The sequence below is a fragment of the Punctularia strigosozonata genome, assembly GCF_000264995.1.
Source record: "Punctularia strigosozonata HHB-11173 SS5 unplaced genomic scaffold PUNSTscaffold_1, whole genome shotgun sequence".
NCBI classification, from domain to species: domain Eukaryota; kingdom Fungi; phylum Basidiomycota; class Agaricomycetes; order Corticiales; family Punctulariaceae; genus Punctularia; species Punctularia strigosozonata.
In genome coordinates, this window is record NW_006767433.1 from 499,270 (window position 1) to 519,564 (window position 20,295).

The 20,295-nt window shown below is 51.7% G+C and overlaps 4 protein-coding genes across 4 annotated transcripts; 3 read left to right on the top strand and 1 right to left on the bottom strand.

Annotated features, from left to right (window-relative positions):
• Positions 1-772: 772 nt before the first annotated feature.
• PUNSTDRAFT_58255 (uncharacterized protein) lies at positions 773-1,411 on the top strand (the record flags this gene model as incomplete). Its single annotated transcript, XM_007378116.1, has 1 exon — positions 773-1,411. A coding segment is annotated over one exon (639 nt), but the record flags the coding sequence as incomplete, so codon positions are not given.
• Positions 1,412-7,016: 5,605 nt separating this feature from the next.
• PUNSTDRAFT_59356 (uncharacterized protein) lies at positions 7,017-7,445 on the top strand (the record flags this gene model as incomplete). Its single annotated transcript, XM_007378117.1, has 1 exon — positions 7,017-7,445. A coding segment is annotated over one exon (429 nt), but the record flags the coding sequence as incomplete, so codon positions are not given.
• A 5,979-nt stretch (positions 7,446-13,424) lies between these two features.
• Positions 13,425-13,769, bottom strand: PUNSTDRAFT_28477 (uncharacterized protein; the record flags this gene model as incomplete). The annotated part of the gene is made up of 1 exon (XM_007378118.1): positions 13,425-13,769. A coding segment is annotated over one exon (345 nt), but the record flags the coding sequence as incomplete, so codon positions are not given.
• A 3,831-nt stretch (positions 13,770-17,600) lies between these two features.
• Positions 17,601-18,692, top strand: PUNSTDRAFT_59270 (uncharacterized protein; the record flags this gene model as incomplete). Its single annotated transcript, XM_007378119.1, has 1 exon — positions 17,601-18,692. The coding sequence occupies one exon, from the start codon at positions 17,601-17,603 to the stop codon at positions 18,690-18,692; it is 1,092 nt and encodes a 363-aa protein (XP_007378181.1).
• Between the last annotated feature and the right edge of the window lie 1,603 nt (positions 18,693-20,295).

The window sequence follows — 20,295 nt, forward strand, 5'->3', positions numbered from 1 at the left end:
AAGACGAGTTGTATGAGTGGAATAAGTCTCTGGAGTCTCATGTACAATCAATCGTATTTGACAGTGGTAAGCAGCTCGACTTCTCCTGATCACTGTTGTTGTCACTAACAATACGTGTGCAGCTCATCATTTTGAGCATCAGATTGACCGATACACCGCTTTAGCCCAAGTTCTCATGACCATCGCCTTCATCTGTCACATCGTCATGGGGATCAGTCGTCGCAACGCGGAATTCATCGTCGGTGCCATGGTGCTTTGCCTCAACATCGCTAGTTTCCGTCCTGGAGATGTCGCGCTGCAAACGTCATACCAACATCTCCCTACATCCCTCCAAGCCATCTTGCCGAAGTTTGGTGCTGGTGGTCATTTCGTCGCATATGCTGTCTGTCCTGTCTGCCATCACACATATCCACCTTCTGTCACCGGTTCATACCCCCAAATCTGTACCAACAAGCCGTTGCCAGATACAGAGTGTCATGAACAACTTTGTGACAACAAGGGCAATCCGTTGAAGACGTTCCTCTATCACTCTTTTCCTGATTATCTATCAGGCCTGCTCTCAGACCCAGATCTGAAGAGGGAAATGGACAACGCGACGTCGTCTGTTGCGGACGCTGCGTTCATGGACCTCAACGATGACACCATCCGAAGCCCCTTCCACGCCTCTTTCCTGCAATCGTTCCGTGGGGCGGACGGGGAGTTCTTCATGACGGATTGCGCGGATGGTCGTTACGCCTTCTCCCTGTGTGTCGACTTCTTCAACGTTGAAGGGATGAATATTCGCGGGGCCCGTACCTCCTGTGGCATCATCGCGTTAGCCTGCTTGAACTTACTGGTCGATATCCGCTACAAACCTCAGAATATGTACCTTGCTGGCATTATCCCCGGCCCCAAAGAACCACCGCTCACTGCGACTAATCACTATCTTCGCCCACTCATCGATGATATGGTCAAGGCATGGCATCCCGGAATATACGTTTCTCGGATGGCTCTCCGTCCTCACAGTCGCTTGATGCACAGTGTCATCGCCAATGGTGTGTGCGATCTTCCTGCCGCCTGTAAGACATCATCGCTTGCCCCGTCTATTTCCAAAATCTTTTGCTCGCTGTGCGACTGTTGGCATGTTACCGATGACAAAGGCAACATCATCAAAGACTGGTGTCGTCTCCTCAATCGCATGGATTACGAGGCCTGGAATATGCGTGACGGGTCTGAAATGTGTTCCTTTGCGGAGCGTTGGCGTGATGCGAGCTCAACACGAGAGCAGGATGACATATTTAAGCGGCATGGAGTCCGCTGGTCAGAGCTGTGGCGGCTACCTTATTGGGACCCCACCATCCAACTCGTCGTCGACCCCATGCATTGCTTGTATGAGGGGCTTGCCAAGTTTCATTTCACCACTGTCCTTGGTCTATCGGACCCCAGTGTGACAGACGCTGCAAAATCTCAACCGGCCTTCTCATGGATGTTCGCGCTGCCACCTATCGATGATGAAGACATTGGACTTGGCGATGTCGATTCCGTCATCAACGTCCCCCCCGACCTCGGACCTGGCGATGCCCATTCCATCATCGACGTCTCCCCAGACAGTCAAGATGACAATGGCTTGAACATCAATGTCTCCGCTGATGTGCCCGACGTGGTTTGGACGCAGAAGCAGGTGAAGGACGTGCAGAAAGTCCATTCCTTGTTGACCTCACCGGTTCGGTCTTCGGATGTCTCACCAGGTTTGTCGTTCGGTGAACTTCGGGACCACCTTTTGCAACATATGGCACAATCTCTGCGCTTCGTAGCAGATGATTTGGATCTTCATGTTCAACCCGTTCATCGTCGTTCACCAACGAAAGCAGAGTTCGTGATCGCGATGATTGAATGGGTTCGTGATATCTTACCTGTTAAGTTGATTCCTGACTCTTATCTGATCACAGCGCCGCCATCAATCGCTCCAACCGCCAGCGCAACCAGTTTCATCAACTGATATGTTACACCGGCTTCGTGAGGTTATCCGAAAGGTCATGAAACCATCGTGGGTTGAGGCCATCCCGGAGGACTTTGGCGCTGCCAGTGCCGGGACACCGAAAGTGGCCGAATGGCGTACACTCTTCAGAATCTACCTACCGTTGGCCCTTGTTTCCCTACTGTCGGAGGGCACGTCCCCCCAGTTCATGGACATGGTTGATAATACGATGGAACTCGTCCTTGCCTTGATCATTGGCTGCCGTGGAACCACGTCCGAGGAACATGCCGCTGCCTACCATGAGCACTTGCGCAACTACATTGAAGGGATGCAAGTTCTATACCCGACCTTGCAATGCAACTCGATACACCATCTAGCCTTCCACATCTATGACTTCCTACTCATATTCGGTCCAGTGCCATTGTGGTGGTGTTTCCCTTACGAGCGTCTCATAGGCAAACTACAACGTACAAATCACAACCACGTCTTCGGCGAGCTTGAGGCAACTATTCATCGCACTTTCGTTTACACCAGCAGCCTCTTTCGATGGCTGTCGCGACCTTCATGTCCAGACATTGTCCTCGCGTGCAAACACCTCTACGACAAGGTTTACACCAGTCAACGTGATGACATTCTGATCATGGCCGACGACGAGGACACGTTATCCACCACAGTTCCAGTCCCCGACATAATGGCCGACATCATGAGCGGCCATGTCAAGCTCATCGTGCGTAATCATCTGCGGTGTCACCGTCAGGTCTTCAGCACTTGGCGGGCTCACCAAGGTAATAGCCGCGTCGCCCACATTTTCCACCACCAGCTCCGGGTGGGATGGATTGAATACATATACCGCGACGGAGGCGTGTGGATGTACGCGATACAGCACTTCCGGTGCTCCGAGCCTGGTCCATTTGCAAAGTGGCCCGCTCTTGGCGCCTTGATATGTTCCATAGACATGGAAGAGGAACTTTTCCCGGTCGAATCCAAGAACGTCGTCCACCATGTTGCTATGTACCCGATATCGGATACTTCCCTTGCTGCCATTCGTTTAACGCCATCAGTACGTATCTTCTTTCCCTGCCTCCTTTCTTGTGAGTGTCGCCTTGCACGACGTGTCATCGCGACACCTCGCCGTCCTTTGACCATCCCTCACCGGTCACATATGTGGTAACTGACATCGGCCGGCGGATCTCGACGACGGGCTTTGAAGACCCACTTATGGGGTACTGAGCGGGTGCTCACGGGTCGCTGACTGGACCGCTCAATCTGCATCGGTATGGAATTTGAAACTCTCGCCTCCTCAGTCGGAAAAAGAGTAATTGAAATTCTATCCTGTGTTTTCACCTCGCGCATTCTTGAAAATCTAACATATCGTATATGCCTAATTGTTCTTATAATGTAGCTGTAGATACGCTCATCGTGTTCACTTGAAATTCCCCACTCATTAGTTCTTGAAATATCAAAAGGCATGCTGAATACACTTGGTTTTAAAATGTGGGTATATGTTTCCGTCTTTTGTGATTGAGCGACCGATCTTCAAAATCTCATCCGCGCACGGTTATAAATTCAACACATATCTGAACTCTGATCCCACCGCCGTGTATGTAGGGCACACCTTAGTGCTATATAGCTCACACATTAGTGCTACTGAAACTATATATCCTTATGTAAACTCTACAGCAATCATATGCTCAATAGATATTGTAGTCATCTGAATAAAATTACTTTTTATTTATTTATTATATATCACTCATAATCAATCAAAATCCTAGTAAAAAAGCATTGATTTCCATCATATTCTATTTAAGTTACAAAAGTACTACGAGGTGATTATGTAAGCAATGCATACAAGCTGCAGATACGGCAAAGCTGTCGATTTTGCTACTGCAGGTGCATGGCAGGGACTGAGCCGGGCCCGTCGAGTCGGCTAGTGCTCAGCGTTGGGCGCAGGGAGGAGCCAAAGCCAAAGTGTGGGGGTGGGGAGTAGAAGCGACGCCAAGCGAGACCGCGTTGGCAGCTCAGGCTTGGCGTTGGGCAAAGAGCGGTGGTGAGGGCGAGGATGGGGGCGACACCGAGCGCGACCGTGTTGGCGGCTCACACTTGGGGCTGGTTGAAGGGAGGCCACGAGGGTGGTAGGTGATGCCAAATGCAACCGCATTGGTGACTCGCGTTTGGCGTTGGGCAAAGGGGGGCCGCAAGGGTGGGAGGCAACGCCAAACGCGACTGCGTTGGCGGCTCACATTCAGCGTTGGGCAAAGGGGGGCCAGAGATTGGTAGGCAACGCCGAGCGCGACCACGTTGGCGGCTCGCACTCGGTGCTGTGGGAAGGAGGATGTGAGGGGAAGCCGAGTCCAACCGCGTTTGCAGCTCGAGCTCGGCGTTGGACGGAGGGGAGCAAGAGGCAGGAGGCTGGCAGGAAGGTTGCACCCAGTGAGACCACGTTGGCAGCTCTCGCTCAGGGCTGGCAAAAGGTGGGCAAGGATGTGGAAGGATGCGCCGAGCGCAACCACATTGGTGACTCGCACTCAGGGAAGGGCAGACGGCAGGGGCGGGGGTGGAAGCAGCGCTGAGCGCAACCACGTTGGTGGCTTGCGATAGAGGCAGACGGCAGGGGCGGGGGTGGAAGCAGCACCGAGCGCGACCGCATTGGCTGCTCACGGCTGGCGCTGGGCGGAAGGCGGGCAGGCAGCAGAATTGGCGCTGAGCACGACCGCATTGGTGGCTTGTGCTTGGGGCCAGGCAAATGGCAGAGGTGAAAGTTGGGGGCGGCAGGTGGGCACTTCGAGTGCTGGGAGTGGTTTGTGACAGTGAGCGCAGGGACTTGCACGTTGATGCACGCACTTGCAAGCGTGGCACTGGGCGTACTTGACAGCGCTGAGTTGTGCGCACTTGCCAGTGCGGTGGGCTGAGACGGCAAGCCACATTTGCCAGCGCGGAGGGCAAACACGTGTCACGGCCAGGTCACGTGATGCATGGGTGTGCATTGAATCTCTAAGTCCGCGTTGGCCACTGTGTCTCACATAGTCCACAAGCTCCTTGATACTTAGCAACCTTGTACATAGTTTATTCATGCATATATCTGACAATGTATAGGCTAACATTACAGTTCAAGACCTGAGACTGACTTAGATTATGGACGGTGTAAGTTGGGAGCCCTGCTATCACCACTATACAGATACATACCAGATCTATGGGTGCTATATTGACTGCACCTATGAGCTATGTGTCACTATGTAGCTAGTACTTTGAACTATACTACCTATAGTTACTATATAGCACGATATAGCGACTGACCTACTTCTACATAGCAACCATAGCACTATATAGCAACTGGGCAACTTCTATATAGCAGCCATAGCACTACAATAGTGTCCATAGTTCTGAGGAGCAGCTATATAGATCAAGATTTTTTCAGATGATAGCTATGGAGTTTTACCAGATGAGTGCTGATTTCTCTCTGCGTACTAAGGACGAGTTCATGCTGCATATGTTTATTGCATGGTCCCTGTTCACCCAACTAGCCTATTCCGCACATCACGCCATTGACAAACAAGCACATACAAAGGTAAGTACCAAGACTATACTCGATGTGCCCAGGACTTACCAAAATTCAACAGAATAATGCTATAAAGTAATAATGCTACACATGACCTAGAAGATGTTGACATGGAAGGATCGGATTTCTATGGACCCCCTAGCATCAACATGCTCATCCTTTCACCGCCGTCACCACTCACACTCAGTGGGCCACTGACCATCTTTCAGATCTGCAGCACTAAGAAGGTCAATGTACCATTGGCTATCAGAGTACTTTTGATGATATTCACTAGGATTTATATAGACATCATGTCTCAGGAAAAATCTACATTGCTATGGCAGGCTATATATACTATAGAGTACTACCATAGCACTACCATAGCACTCTATAGCTTCTATAGCTCTGGGGTTTTGCCAGATGGTATATACCCAAGGCACAAGGGTATTGCTATATAGTTGCAGCTAGAGGCAGTCTCACACAGGTGGCAGAAGGCTATGCACTCAAAAGAGCTGACACTGCTAGCCTTTGTAAATTCTTTTGGCAAGAAATCATATCTAGATATGGTGCCGTTGCTGAAGTGATCACGGACAATGAAAAGGAAGTTTAAGACACATTCAAACAACTGGTAGACATGTACAGTGATCCACTACTCCTGTGGACAGCACCACTCCCTTGGACAACGGCTAATTCCTCAACAATGTGACACTCTTTCCAATCCATTATTTTTCTACACATGTATTCACTATGTACCCACATCTTGTAGTGACTATTTTGAGTTTCTGTTTTGTTGTGCCCGGATGGAAAATAAAAAACCATGTTGTGGCTGTGCAGTCAAAAAAAATTGTTTTGGCTCTTGTGCACCAGGGATTGGTTTAGCCTCAACATAATTTACATATCATAATAGTACATGCTTGAATGTACTATCTCATGTTTTTACTGTGATGATACTCCGTGTTTTGAGCTCACAATGTCTAGTACACTTCAGCCAGGCCTCCAGGACCATTGTCATGTGATGCAGCAGAGGCAGCCAAAAATTTTCCCACACTTATTGCACCCATCGTGCAGCAGCGATCTTGTGCTCTCGAAGAGCAACCACAATGATCAGAGCTTGCACACACCTGTTTGAACTGTTGCACCATGGTAGGACAACATGTTCCTGCAAAGAGGAAGGAGGAGGAGCAGAGGGCTATCAAGAATAAGCTCTATGATGAAGCCAAGGAGCTGTACAAGGTAGAGGAGGCTAAGCCCAAGGGTGATGCTACTAAGGGGAGTCTCTGAGCTGTCTGCAAGATGGTGTCAGATGCACACTTTGCGGAGACAGCTACCCGGGTCAGGCTCCATCCTCAAACCTTGTCCAACCGCTTTCATAGTGCTGTATCTATCAATTAGTTTAATAGGACCAAGGAGACACTCACTCTGGAGGAGGATAGGATTGTTGTAGATTTTCTACTAGGTTTGGCCGCTCATGGCTTCCCCCTCAACTATTCTTGTCTTTGGTAACATGCTGAGACAATTGCTTGAGCTCGACTTGGCACAGAATTTCCTGAGGAGGGCTTGGGTATCAACTGGCCCAATCAGTTTGTGAAGCCACATCAAGACAAGCTGAAGACTTGCTGGTCACAGCCTCTCGACTCGAAGCAGAGCCATGCTGTTAAACATGCAACCAAGAAGGCATGGTTTGCCCTTCTGGAGAAGGTATTGGTGGAGGAGGAAATTGATGAAGAGTGCATTTATGCAATGGACGAGACAAGTTTCCAAGCTGGAGAGGGCAAGAAGCAGCAGGTGATTGAACGTGCAGGCACTTACCACCAACTCCAGCAGCATAGTGGAGGGAGGCAGCAAATATCATGGCAATTGTCACAATCTGTGCTGATTGTTCTTACATCCCTCTGGCTATCTTGCATGCAGGTGGTGTATTTCTGCCAACATGGGATCAGGAAACTCCCTTAGGCTCTTTGTGAGTTCATCTGCACAGAATATGAAATTAATTGATTAATATGGTCTCAGTCTTGGGTATTCTGCAAAAGGTTGGACTGATGGCGAGATTGGTGCATTATGACTTCAAGATTTTGATAATAAGACATGTGCTAAGGTATAGTCTCATGCTCGTATATTAAGACATAAACTCACTGCATACAAACTAGGCTGGTGACTGCAAAAGACTATTGCTCGTTGACAGTCATAATTCACATCACACCATCGACTTCCTTGAATATGCTCAGGCGCACAACATCATGGTCCTCCTGTGCTATCCAGCACATACAAAACATATTATACAGGGTCTATAGATGTGGCTCTCAAGAGGTACTGGACAGAAGAACGGGATAACTACAAGCGCGAGTATGGTGAAGCAGTTTCCAAGAAGAACTTTATGGCTATCTACGGCGCTGCACATGTCTGTGCATTAACCCCTGATAATATCCGTGCAGCATTCAGGAAGGCTGGTATGTGGCCCTATAACCCTGATGTCATCACAAACAGCATGATGGTGCCATCTCAGGAGACTTCACAACAAGCATACATGTTTGTTCAGCTGTCACTGTCCACACCAGTTTGCATTCTCGCTGGGGCACTTCACGATCTGGTAGTTATGTAAGATTCTAATTGCCCCCACCACTCCTCCTACTGCTAGCAGCTCTGCAGCGACCTATGGTTCATGACAGACAGATGCTCCAAATTTCCAGGTTCCCTCCCAGCTTCAGGAGACATTTGACCGTCTCTCAAAATCCTCCGCATTGTATCTCTTGGGCAACTCCCCTGTCTCATCTGAGCAGCCATATCTGCAGATTAATCCTATCACAATCTCACCTGTGAAAGCTTCTCATGCAGATCTCCTATCTCAGGACCCAGCTACTGAGAGAGAAGCACTTTTGCAGCATGCACTTCAGGATGCTCGTGTGTCAGGGTAAGCGCTGGACCTCCTAGGAGCCACGCAGATCCCTCGGGACAGCGGCGGAGACGCTGTCACACAAGGCAGGGAGGCAACTGAGTATATATATGAAGGTACGAGGGAGAATACACATACCTGTCGCACAAGGCAAGGAGGCAACTGAGAGAACAAGTCTGGATTGCTCCGTGGTGCGACAGGCGACTATATAGTAGCTGAATAATCCATCAGCGCAACGAGAGATGGTCTAATGAGAGAAGAGGAGGGTCCTCGGGCACCCGACACATGACCAATGGAGCAGCCTAGGAAGGCCGCGTGGCGTGCGAAGGTCCTAGGAGCGCCGAGCAACAGAACAAAATAGGGGAGATGCCAAAAGGAGGGCGCGGGAAGCCTAGGAAGGCACGGGAGAGCGTGACTGAATAGGGAAGCAGAAGCATTAGAGGAAACGAACAAAACGAGACAGAAGCGGGACCAAAACAGGAACAATGGGACATGAGGCGAGTGTGGGAGGCGTGCCCTGACATTGTGTCCAAGAGGCATATCTCAAGGGTCAGCTACACGGTCAACAAGCAGGCATGATTTTGCAGAATGTTTATTGCGAGCGTGTATGCAGGCAGTTGTAAACACGTGAAAAATCAAGATTTTTACATGATTTCTTAGTCTAAAAATGCAGTCACAGACCTAGTGAGAAGAATTCTTACCCTTCTGCGGTGTCAGGGCACGGCTCCCACACTCGCCTCATGTCTCATTGTTCCCCATTCTGCTTCTGCTTCTGTCCCATTTTGTTCATTTCCCGCAATACTTCCGTCTCCCTATTTGGTCACGCTCTCCCTATTTGGTCACGCTCTCCCTATTTGGTCACGCTCTCCCTATTTGGTCACGCTCTCCCTATTTGGTCACGCTCTCCCTATTTGGTCACGCTCTCCCTATTTGGTCACGCTCTCCCTATTTGGTCACGCTCTCCCGTGCCCTCCTAGGCTTCCCGTGCCCTCCTTTTGGCATCTCCCCTATTTTGTTCTGTTGCTCGGCGCTCCTAGGACCTTCGCACGCCACGCGGCCTTCCTAGGCTGCTCCATTGGTCACGTGTCAGGCGCCCGGCGAGGACCCTCCCCTTCTCTCATTGGACCATCTTTTGTTGCGCTGATGGATTATTAAGCTACTATATAGTCGCCTGTCGCACCGGGGAGCGACCCAGACTTGTTCTCTCAGTTGCCTCCCTGCCTTGTGTGACAGGTATGTGTATTCTCCCTCGTATCTTCATGTATATACTCAGTTGCCTCCCTGCCTTGTGCGACAGCATCTCCACCGCCGTCCTGGGGGATCCGCGCCGCTCCTAGGAGCTCCAGCGCGTACTCTGACATGCGGCTTCTTACCCTTCTTACCCCCCTTAGCTTGCGTAGAGGGGGCAGGGGGGGCAGGGGGCTGCAGCACTTCAACCTTGGGCACCCGGAGGTCCATGACCTGACCTTCATGTTGTGCAACTATCAGGTCGAAGTCAGAAAGAAAATCTAATGACACTATCAGAAAAATAAGAGACTACTTACTACGTGCCTCCATCGAGGTCATCACAGACTGCATGGCCGGCAAAGTAGGCTGGACATCGAGTTTGATCTTTGCGGACTTCCACACAATCTTACCCTTGCCACTGATTTCAATTGGGACAAGTTCTTCCTCCGCTTGCTGCTTGTTAAGGAGAGCCAGGAGCTTACACTCCTTTGCCTCATGATGTGCAATATCACGGTATCAGTTCTGAATGCAGAACTGACAATCCTATATTAGGGGTATCAGTTTGAATCTGATCCATTAGCATTCAAAGTATAGGACATCACACACCTTGATAAGCTCCATCACAATGGTGGTGTCCTTGGAGAGGTCGACTTGAAGGGAAAACTTGATCACCTGAAGGCGGGGAAGATTGATTCCGAGGAGTTTGATATCCCAGCGTGGCACCTTAAGCTTTTCCTCCTCGATATTGGCACTATAAAGCAATACAAATTCAATCTGTATAAGTGAAGGACCTATTGTTCAAAAACCATAACCGACTTACACTCACGACACAATCATCAACTTAGTGATCCCCTTCTTCTTACCACCAGCTGCATTGAGTGCTGCGATGGCGACCAAGAATTGCCCCTCCAGACACCTAACAAATGTGCAACCTGCACTTGACAGAGTTTTGAGCCGAATTTGGGAAAAAAAGACCCATCCACAAGATTGACATAAGTGACCCATCTGCTCAGCTTAAGTTTCTGATCAAAGGTACCCTCTGACCAGTTCTCATGCACATGAGGCCATATGGAGAGTTTCGGTTCAGATTCGGGCTTTAGGGCAAAGCCAATGTAGCCCTGTCCGTTGAACTGCTCGACTGACACAGTGTTCCATCCAATCTATCCTATGGACTGATTCAATATAAAGACTATAAGTACGGGTAAGAATGGCTTTCTTACCTGTCACATCCATCACTTCTCCGTGCAGAAAGTCCAAGTCTTTGGGTCTAAAGAGACAATAAGAACTGCCTTCCTAGCCCCCAACAATTTTGCCTGCGTATCCAAATCCATCCTGGTAGCAAGGGCCTGCACAGAGTCAGACCCCACACAATAATATCATCACTGCCACTGCAACAATTGACTGCCTGGAAACTCGAGGAGTACAGGCCAAATGAAACAAGAGGGCCAAAGGAAAAGCCCAGACGAGCTGAAGCAACAGTTGCCGCCACTGCGACAACCAACTGCCTGGAAACTCAAGGGCGTGGTGCAGAAAAGAGGGCTGAGGGAAAAGCATGGATGAGTGAGCCTGTGGGTCGACAGAACAGAATAATAGCATTACTTGAGGTCGAGGTACAGGCTAGCACATCCCCTGAAAGCTCGACTCTCAGACGTGTGGTGGCCAATTGCAAGATGAAGGAACGATGACATGTATGAAGGTGGTTCACATTATGTAATCAAAGCTGGATTCACATGCCTCTGTCGCACCTCCCTGGCTCTCGTAGTACAATTGCCGCGAGTCAAGCTGAGTCTAGCCAAGTTGACCATGGTGTTGATATCTAGGTTCCAAAGTAAGGAGCCTAAACAAATTGTCGTCAGATGTTACGGATGGTAGGATCGGCATGGACTCACGAGGCCCGAAGCTTTGCACTTCAGGGTGTTTCCTTTTTGTGGATGCTTGGGCGTCTCTGACCGCGCGCCTATATGACCCAAACCTTCAGCACTACACATTAGACCTGCGCTATGTTGCCATACCTAGTCATGATGGAGTACGCGCCAACCGTGGTGACAGTTCTGCAGGGCTTATATAGACCTTTCACGTCTGATCCCTATACCCAGCGGCATGAGCATGCAAAGTCAAAATAACAGACGATAGTAGCGTACATGGGGACATCACATAGAATTTTGTTGATCAGGGAGGCCGCACTTTGTGCCACAAGATATAGAGGAATGGGTACTGTCATGAACACTTACTCATGACACTAACAATACGGCATTTGATGACTAAAATGCCGATGTACTAGTACGACTCAGCAACTGCGACCCAGATTATGACCTGGACATGACTCATACGACTCTATGGAACATTGTACAAGAACTTTCCAGTAGTCCCTACAGCAGTCTATGCTATTCAACAAGTACTTGTACAGTAGTATATAAGATGCTAGCTGAAGCCGATGGACTTCAGCTTGTCCATTTGTTATACACGCCCTTAGCGTGACAACAATTGATGGCTCGGCGCGATCTCTAAGACTACCGCTCTAAGACACCTGGCCAACCTGTAGCTTTCTGGTCACTGAGGTCATTGTCGGAGGCAACATCTTGGTGTCTGATGATATCGTGCTCGGCTGCCCCCATCACCAACTGCAACACAAGATTCACCTCAACACATTGTTAGCTTTTGATGGCAGTGGCATGCTACCAGTATCGTCAACCACTATGAACTTAGCCATGCGGGCTTTTATGCACTGGAAGATCACATCTCCCCATACTTTCCCAAGCCCAACCATTGTAGATCTTGAGTGTAGTCCAGTCCTTGTGACATGTACGTTGTCCCATAAGTACGATACAGGTAACAGGACACACTCAATCTTACCGAAAAGAAAAAGAAAAATATGTACAATCCAAGTCCAAGTTCCAAAGTGATTCTGCAGAATCCGCGCTGAGTCCAAAGTTCAGTTGGGTGTAGGAAACATATGGAAGGTTCCTGTGTAACAGCGTAGGAGGCTGTGTGACGTGCTGTAGCAAGCTGGGAGCAAGGGAATGATGGATTGTAACCACCCCAGACTGATCCATCACCAACCTCAACACGGTCGACTGCTACGCTACTAAGGGCCAATTTGTCCCGTACAGAGGACCAGTGAGGTGGGCACTGCAACACTTTGCTCATCATCTGGCAAAACCCAGGAGCTATAGCACCTATAGAGTGCTATGGTAGTGCTATGGTAGTAATCTATAGTATATATAGCCTGCCATAGCAATGTAGATTTTTCCTGAGATGTGGCTGCTATTGCCTTCGCATTGGACAACAGTGTTGAGGTTGGTGATGGATCAGTCTAGGTGGTTACCATCATTCCCCTTGGTCACCGCTTTTCTGGCTGCTCTGATCATCCTTTGATGCTGGTCTCCTTGCTACATGTCTCCCATCTGTTCACATCAGTTGGCATTGGTTGGTTGACCACACAACTGATGCAACCGGTCCAACAGTCAGTTGGTTGCTCGGATCACTGATTCCAACTGTCCATCTCCACATGCTTGATCCCCATCTCCATAGCTTCGATATCTCCCTTTGTTACTTGTACCATAGCTTCCATCATAGCTACGCTTGGCAAAGCAGTGCTCCTTGTCATGACCCTTCATCTCGCAGAAATCGCACAGGAGGTCCGCCTTGCTGGCCGTAGGCGTTGCAATGCGCATGGCAGGGATTTCTGCAGAGGCAGAGCCATCCTGGCGGCCGTTCCGCGTCTGATGCTCCCGCACAAAGGCTTGAACAATCTCAGACTTGGTGGCATCCCGCTGAATGAGACCTGAAGTGAAGGAGTCATACTCCAGGGATCGAAGCATGGACATGGCAGCTAGATCTGCGAACAGCTGCTCGAGTGTGTAGCTGTCCGGGCACAAGTCCTTGAAGGTCTGAACGAGGGTGTCCACCCTGGAGGCCAGGGAAGGCAGGGACTCGTCAAGCTGCTTTCTGACGGCGAAAACAGCGTCCAGAGCGTTGTAACACGCCCCAGACACCTTCTGGAGGTGGACTGATTGGAGCTTGGCCCAGATCAGAGGTGCATCCAGTTCGATGACGGTAAAATGAACATGCTGGGATGCATCCACTGCAAGGAACATGGCCCCAGCGGTCTGAGCCGACTTCTCGAGGTAGGTAATATGCTCTGGGTCCCCTGCACTCGGCTCCTTGATGGTTCCGATGACTATGAACCAGAGCTTGTTCTCAGCCAAGTAGGCCCACATCTCCTTCGCCCATTGGGCATAGTTGACGTCGTTCAGGGGCGTAACTACACAAGAGGAGGTGAGCTCTTTAGACGAGGACATGGTGTCCTGATGCTGGAGTGAGGTGGAGATAGGTGAAGTAGGTGATATATGGTGGTGATGATGATGATGCAAGGAGGGCAAAGTGAGCCGAGTTGTGGAGGTGTAGGATGGTGTGCAGTGCGTGTAAGACGTCCCAGGCGCGAAGAAGAGTCTGTCTAAGCTGTCTAACCACATAGAAAAGCGAAAAGAGCCCATAGATCACGCAAATCACGCAAAACTAGTTACTTATAGATGGGGAGAGCCACACACGGACACAAACTTGACCCCTGCCACACACACAAAGGAATGGATACCCGGTGTGGCTTATTCCAGGGCTGAAAGGCGGCGAAACCAATCAAGGTAGACGGGGATAAACCCACTCCAAGTTCTGCCCACCCAAGTGTTTATGTGTAGCTGTGGAAGCCCTATGTGTCTACAAGCGCTCGCAGGAGGTCAAGGGACCGTTAAAGCCTGTGGCAGCACGGAAAACGCGCAGGAGGGGACGGAGGAGGCGCAGGGAGCGCAGAGAGACGCTAGGGAGCGTAGAGCACCGCACAGATGTGCAGGGAGTGCCTGGGGAAGGCAGGAGGGTTGCAACAGCGGCAGAGACGTGTGTGCAGCAGCAGTAGCGTCGAAACAAGCGGTCAGAGTGCAGGGCTCATAACCTAACAGCGTAGGAGGCTGTCTGACGCGCTGTAGCGAGCTGGGAGCAAGGAGGGAATGAAGCTGTGAGTCCAAGTCTATTGAGATACAACTAGGGACAGACGTGGGAGCAAGGGAATGAGGACTCTGGGCTTCATCCCTGCTCCCCAAATATATCTAGCTATGTGGAAGCTATGGTAACAAGTAACAAAGGGAGATATCCAAGCTATGGAGATAGGGATCAAGCATGTGGAGATGGACAGTTGGAATCAGTGATCTGAGCAACCAACTGACTGTTGGACCGGTTGCATCAGTTGTGTGGTCAACCAACTGATGCCAACTGATGCCAACTGATACCAACTGATGTGAACAGATGGGAGACATGTAGCCAGGAGACCAGCATCAAAGGATGATCAGAGCAGCCAGAAAAGTGGTGACCAAGGGGAATGATGGATGGTAACCACCCTAGACTGATCCATCACCAACCTCAACAAAAGTGATCTACTCGGCCGGTGTGGGCTCTGTGCGCTTCATGACGCAGATATGAGGGAAGCCTGGGCGGTTGCTCGAGTTTGAGCGTGTCCTGCATGTTCCTGACCTCGGGTCTAGTCTCCTCTCTGTGCTGTATTTAACTCGTGAACGTGGTTTCTCTGTCTCGATCGAGCGCGACGTGATCTCCTTCCGCCGATCAGGAGCTCTGCTGTTCACCGCGACGTGCAACTCCAACAATGCCGCTTACCTCGACGGCAGGACAGTCCCACCTCTGCAGTTGGCTCAGCCGGCGAGTACCATCCCTCTGGACCTGTCCCTATGGCACAAGCGCTTCGCCCATGTCCACCACGGGGTGATAAAGCAGCTGATCGACCAGGGACTCGCCAAGGGCGTTTTCATTGCTTCCTCTGCACCCCCTGATCCCATTTGCGAGCCTTGCATTGCAGGCAAGCAGCGGCGTCCCGACGTGCCCAGGATCGCTCAGAACCGCGCCTCCAAGCCTCTGGATCTGCTGCACATGGACTTGCATGGTCCTGTGCCGGTCAGGACTCCGGAAGGCTACCGGTACTGGCACCTGATTGTAGACGACTGCACGCGCATCTACGGCCTCTTCCTGCTTCGCAGCAAGGCGGATGCTTTCCCAGCTTTGCGACGCTTCGTCCAATGGGCGGAAAACAAGCTTGGGACGCGTGTTAAGGCGCTCAGGGATGACAAAGGCGGCGAGTGGATGTCCAAGGAGCAGGAGCGATGGTGTATAGAACGAGGCATCGAGAGGCAGCACACCGTTTGCAACGAACCTCATCAGAACGGTGTTGCGGAGCGAGCTAACCAGTCCCTGGCCAACGGTGCAACCTCTTTGCTTGTTGAGTCAAGCTTGCCCCCGTCGTTTTGGGGTTATGCCGTCCAAACCTACGTCTATGCGCGCAACAGAGCGCCCACCTCTGCTCTGCCTTCGTCTCTGACACCCTACATCGCATTCTTTGGGGAGAAACCGGATGTGGACCACCTGAGGGCTTTCGGATGCGCTGCCTACGTGCACGTGCAGAAGGACCAACGCCGTGGCCTTCAATCCCACACCCAGAAGTGTGTGTTCATCGGTTATCCCTCAGAGTACAAGGGATGGCTCTTCTACAACGCGGAGACTGTTGTCTGTGGTGACTTGCCATCTCTCTGGCGCTTATTTCGCGTGGCTGTGGCCGCTTTAGCTTGTAGGCTGTGCTGACAGTTTTACTGGAGAGCCACAGACGAGTTGGGCACTTCATTCTGCTCACTGTCTGTGCTCTCCAGGTAGGATAGCCCTCTCCATGTATTTACTTCATTCTGCTCACTGTCTGTGCTCTCCAGCTCGTTCTCGAGTGTTGTCCAGCTGCTAGACGCCCTCAGACAACAGAGACGAAGAAAGTCTTGATCTCCAATGTGGCCATCTTCGATGAACGCAGTTTTCCGGGTTTGAAGTCGGCCGCATGGGACGTTTCCAAGGACTTCTTGCTCGAGTCGTTGCCTTCGGAGTTGCCGGATCAGGTGGGAGTGGTTCCATCGCCCCCGGAACACCTCCAAGACGAGTAGAAACCTGCCGTCCAAGCCTTGCCTGGTCCGGTGGGAGTGGGTGATCCTGCACCCCTTCCAGCAGCTCCTGATGCACCTGCAGAAGGTCCTGAGCTCCCTGCGCCTGCCCCGCCTCCTGAACATCTCCAGCCTGCTCCACAGGACGCTCCAGGTCCTAGTAGAGGGTCCAGAACGCGTCAAGCGTCCAAGCGTCGTGCCAGCTCTTCACCACCTCCAGAGTTTCGTCGCAGCACCCGGCACAGGACTCCACCCAAGCCTTGGTGGGAGGTTCCTAAGCTTCGCCCTCGCGAGCCAGCTCCTGTCATCGAGTCCGAGAGCTCCGAGAGCTCTGAGGACGAGCTGAATTTGCTCAGGCCGGGTGCAGATGACCCTGACTTGCAGGAGGCTCATATCGCCACTGCGGTCGAGGCAGGCATTGACTTCTTGGCCGGTGACTTCTTGGCCGGTGACTTCTTGGAGTTAGACAACGCTTTCCAGCACGCATTCGAGACCTGTCCTCTCAAGGCGGCTGCTCATAGCCCGGAGCCTCGCTCATACAAGGATGCCATGCGTTGTCCTGACTTTGACAGCTGGCATCAGGCGGCCGTTGAAGAGATCGAAGCACACGTGCGCAACGGGACTTGAACCCTCGTTCAGCTGCCTCCAGACCGGAGAGCCATAGGCTGTCGTTGGGATTTCAAGGTCAAGCGCAATGCAGACGGTTCCCTAGAGTGCTGCAAGGCTCGATTGGTCGCCAAGGGCTTCAGCCAGCGCCCTGGGCTTCAGCCAGCGCCCTGGGCTCGATTACAACGAGACCTTCGCCCCTACAGCCAAGTGGGCGACGAAGCCGACGCCGTAGACATTCCCAATGCGTTCCTCCACGGGGATTTAACGCAGGACGTCTACATGCTTCAGCCTGAGGGCTTCGAGCAGGGTGACAAGGACATGGTCTGCAAGCTCAACCGTTCTCTGTACGGTTTGAAGCAGGCCTCACGAGTCTGGTACCAGAAGCTGGACGGTGCTCTGCAGGAGATGGGATTCGCTCGCACCCGGTGTGATCACTGCGTGTTTGTTTGGAGAAAAGGCACCACCCACATCATTGTGCCGGTCTACGTCGACGATCCGACGATTGTTGGCAGGACCAAGGCAGACAAGGATGCCGTAAAGGCTGAACTTGCTCGCCGCTTCAAACCGCGTGATCTCGGGCCCATCTCCTTGCTACTGGCCGTCGGTATCACTCGGGACCGTGCCAAGCGTCGGTTATCCATGGATCAGCGCCGTTACACTCAGGACATGCTGGACACCTTTGGAATGACCGACTGCTCGCCGGTGCTCACTCCTATGGATCCAAACACTCGCTTGTCCGCGTCCATGTCACCCCAGACTCCGGAGGAGAAGGCAGAGATGGTGGGAGTTCCCTACATCAATGCCGTGGGCGCCCTGCTCTACCTGGCCATTGCCACTCGTCCAGACATTGCCCATGCGGTGGGAGTGCTGTCCCGGTTCTCTAAGAACCCAGGTCCGCGTCATTGGACCGCCGTGAAGCATCTATTTCGCTACTTGAAGGGCACGCTTGACTACAAGCTGACCTTTTGGCCGGACGAGTCAGGAGAGCCGTTCACCTCCTTTGTGGACGCCGATCACGGTGGCAACCCTGACGACGGGCGCTCTACCTCCGGGTTTGTGCTCAAGATCGGCTCTGGAGCTGTAAGCTGGTCCAGCAAGCCCCAGACGACCGTTGCACTGTCTACAACCGAAGCCGAGTATGTGGCAGCCTGCTATGCCGGCCGAGAGGTCCTTTGGCTTCGCAACTTGCTCTCTGAGCTCGGGTTCGAAGCTACAGCCGCTCCCTCGAGACTCCGGATAGACAACCAGTCTGCCATCTCTGTGGCCAAGAACCCAGAACACCATGGGCGCATGAAACACCTTGATTTGGCGTTCTATTGGCTCAGGGACACCGTTGAGGCCGGTCTCATCACTGTGGACTACATTCCGAGGTCCCAGATGCCTGCGGACGCTTTGACCAAGGCTCTAGGTGCTGCCAAGGTCGCAGAGTGCGCCAGGATGATGGGATTGACTTCTCCATCAGGTGGGAGTGTTGAGGATGGTGATGGATCAGTCTAGGTGGTTACCATCCATCATTCCCCTTGGTCACCGCTTTTCTGGCTGCTCTGATCATCCTTTGATGCTGGTCTCCTGACTACATGTCTCCCATCTGTTCACATCCGTTGGCATCGGTTGGCATCAGTTGGTTGACCACACAACTGATGCAACCAGTCCAACAGTCAGTTGGTTGCTCCACTGATTCCAACTGTCCATCTCCACATGCTTGATCCCTATCTCCATAGCTTCGATATCTCCCTTTGTCACCTGTTACCATGGCTTCCATCATAGCTAGATGTATTTAGGGAGCAGGGATGGAGCCCAGAGTCCTCAGACTTCGACTCACAGCTCCATTCCCTTGCTCCCAGGTCTGTCCCTAGTTATATCTCAATAGACTTCGACTCACAGCTCCATTCCCTTGCTCCCAGGTCGCTACAGCGCGTCAGACAGCCGCTTCCTACGCTGTTAGGCAAAGCTAACCCCGTTCCTAGGAGCTCCAGCCCGTGCTCTGACAGCTATGGGTGCTATAGATCACGCTGCAATGGCTATATAGCACAGTGCCAATGCTATGGGCACTACAGACACTATGGCAATTTGGTAGTCATTATTTGCTCAATGGATGCCATGATTAATCAGACAAAAAACTAAAATACTTATGAATATATCAATAATGTTTGAAAGCAAATATTTGCTTTGCATAACAACCATCTACAATATTACACTACTAGTGCTAGATGAACATCCCTGCCAGCTTACATAAGCATTCCATACAAACATAACCCTATGTGGAGGTGGCAAGGCAGTTCAACAAGCCACACCAGGTGTCAAACGGTGGAGGCAGAGGCAGCGAGCCTCACCAGGCTCGTTGAGAGTCGGAGGCAGCGGAGGCAGCAGAGGTAGAGGGGGAGGCAAGGGTGGAGGTGGAGGTGGGGACAAGGCAAACAATGAGCAATGTGGGGCTCATCAAGGAGCTGGGCAACAGGCAAGGACAGGGGAGGCAATGCTAAGCCTGACCATGTTGGCGGCTCAGGCTCGGTGCTGTTGAAGGGAGGCGGGAGGGAGGCACGGCCGAGCCCGACCGCATTGGGGGCTTGGGCTCGGGGCTGGTCAAAGGGGGGCAGGAGGCAAGAGGACAAGCCCGACCGTGTTGGCAGCTTGGGCTTGTGGCTGGTCGAAGGGCGGTGGGAGGCAGGGAGGTGAGGCCAAGCACGACCACGTTGGCAGCTTGCACCCAGGGCTAGTTGAAGGGCAGCGGGAGGTGATGCCAAGTGCAACCATGTTGGTGGCTCGCGCTCAGGGCTGGTCAACAGGTGAGGGCTCGACAAGCCAGGCTGGGCTGGTTGAGGAGGCAGAGGCGGGGGAAGCTTGATAAGCCATGTCAGGCTCGTTGACAGGGAAAGGCGGTGGGGTTGCAGCTTGTCAATGGGCTGTGGCTATGTCAGACATTGGTCATGTGACCATTGGTTGGTGTCAATGTGGCCACGTCAACATTGGTCATGTGACCGCTGGTCCAAACCTGATTTTTGCTAAGTCCATATTCCTAGTACTGTGTCATAGTTCATGTTTATATATAAGCTTATATGATACTATGCACTGATACTGTACAGGCTGACTATTACCCCAA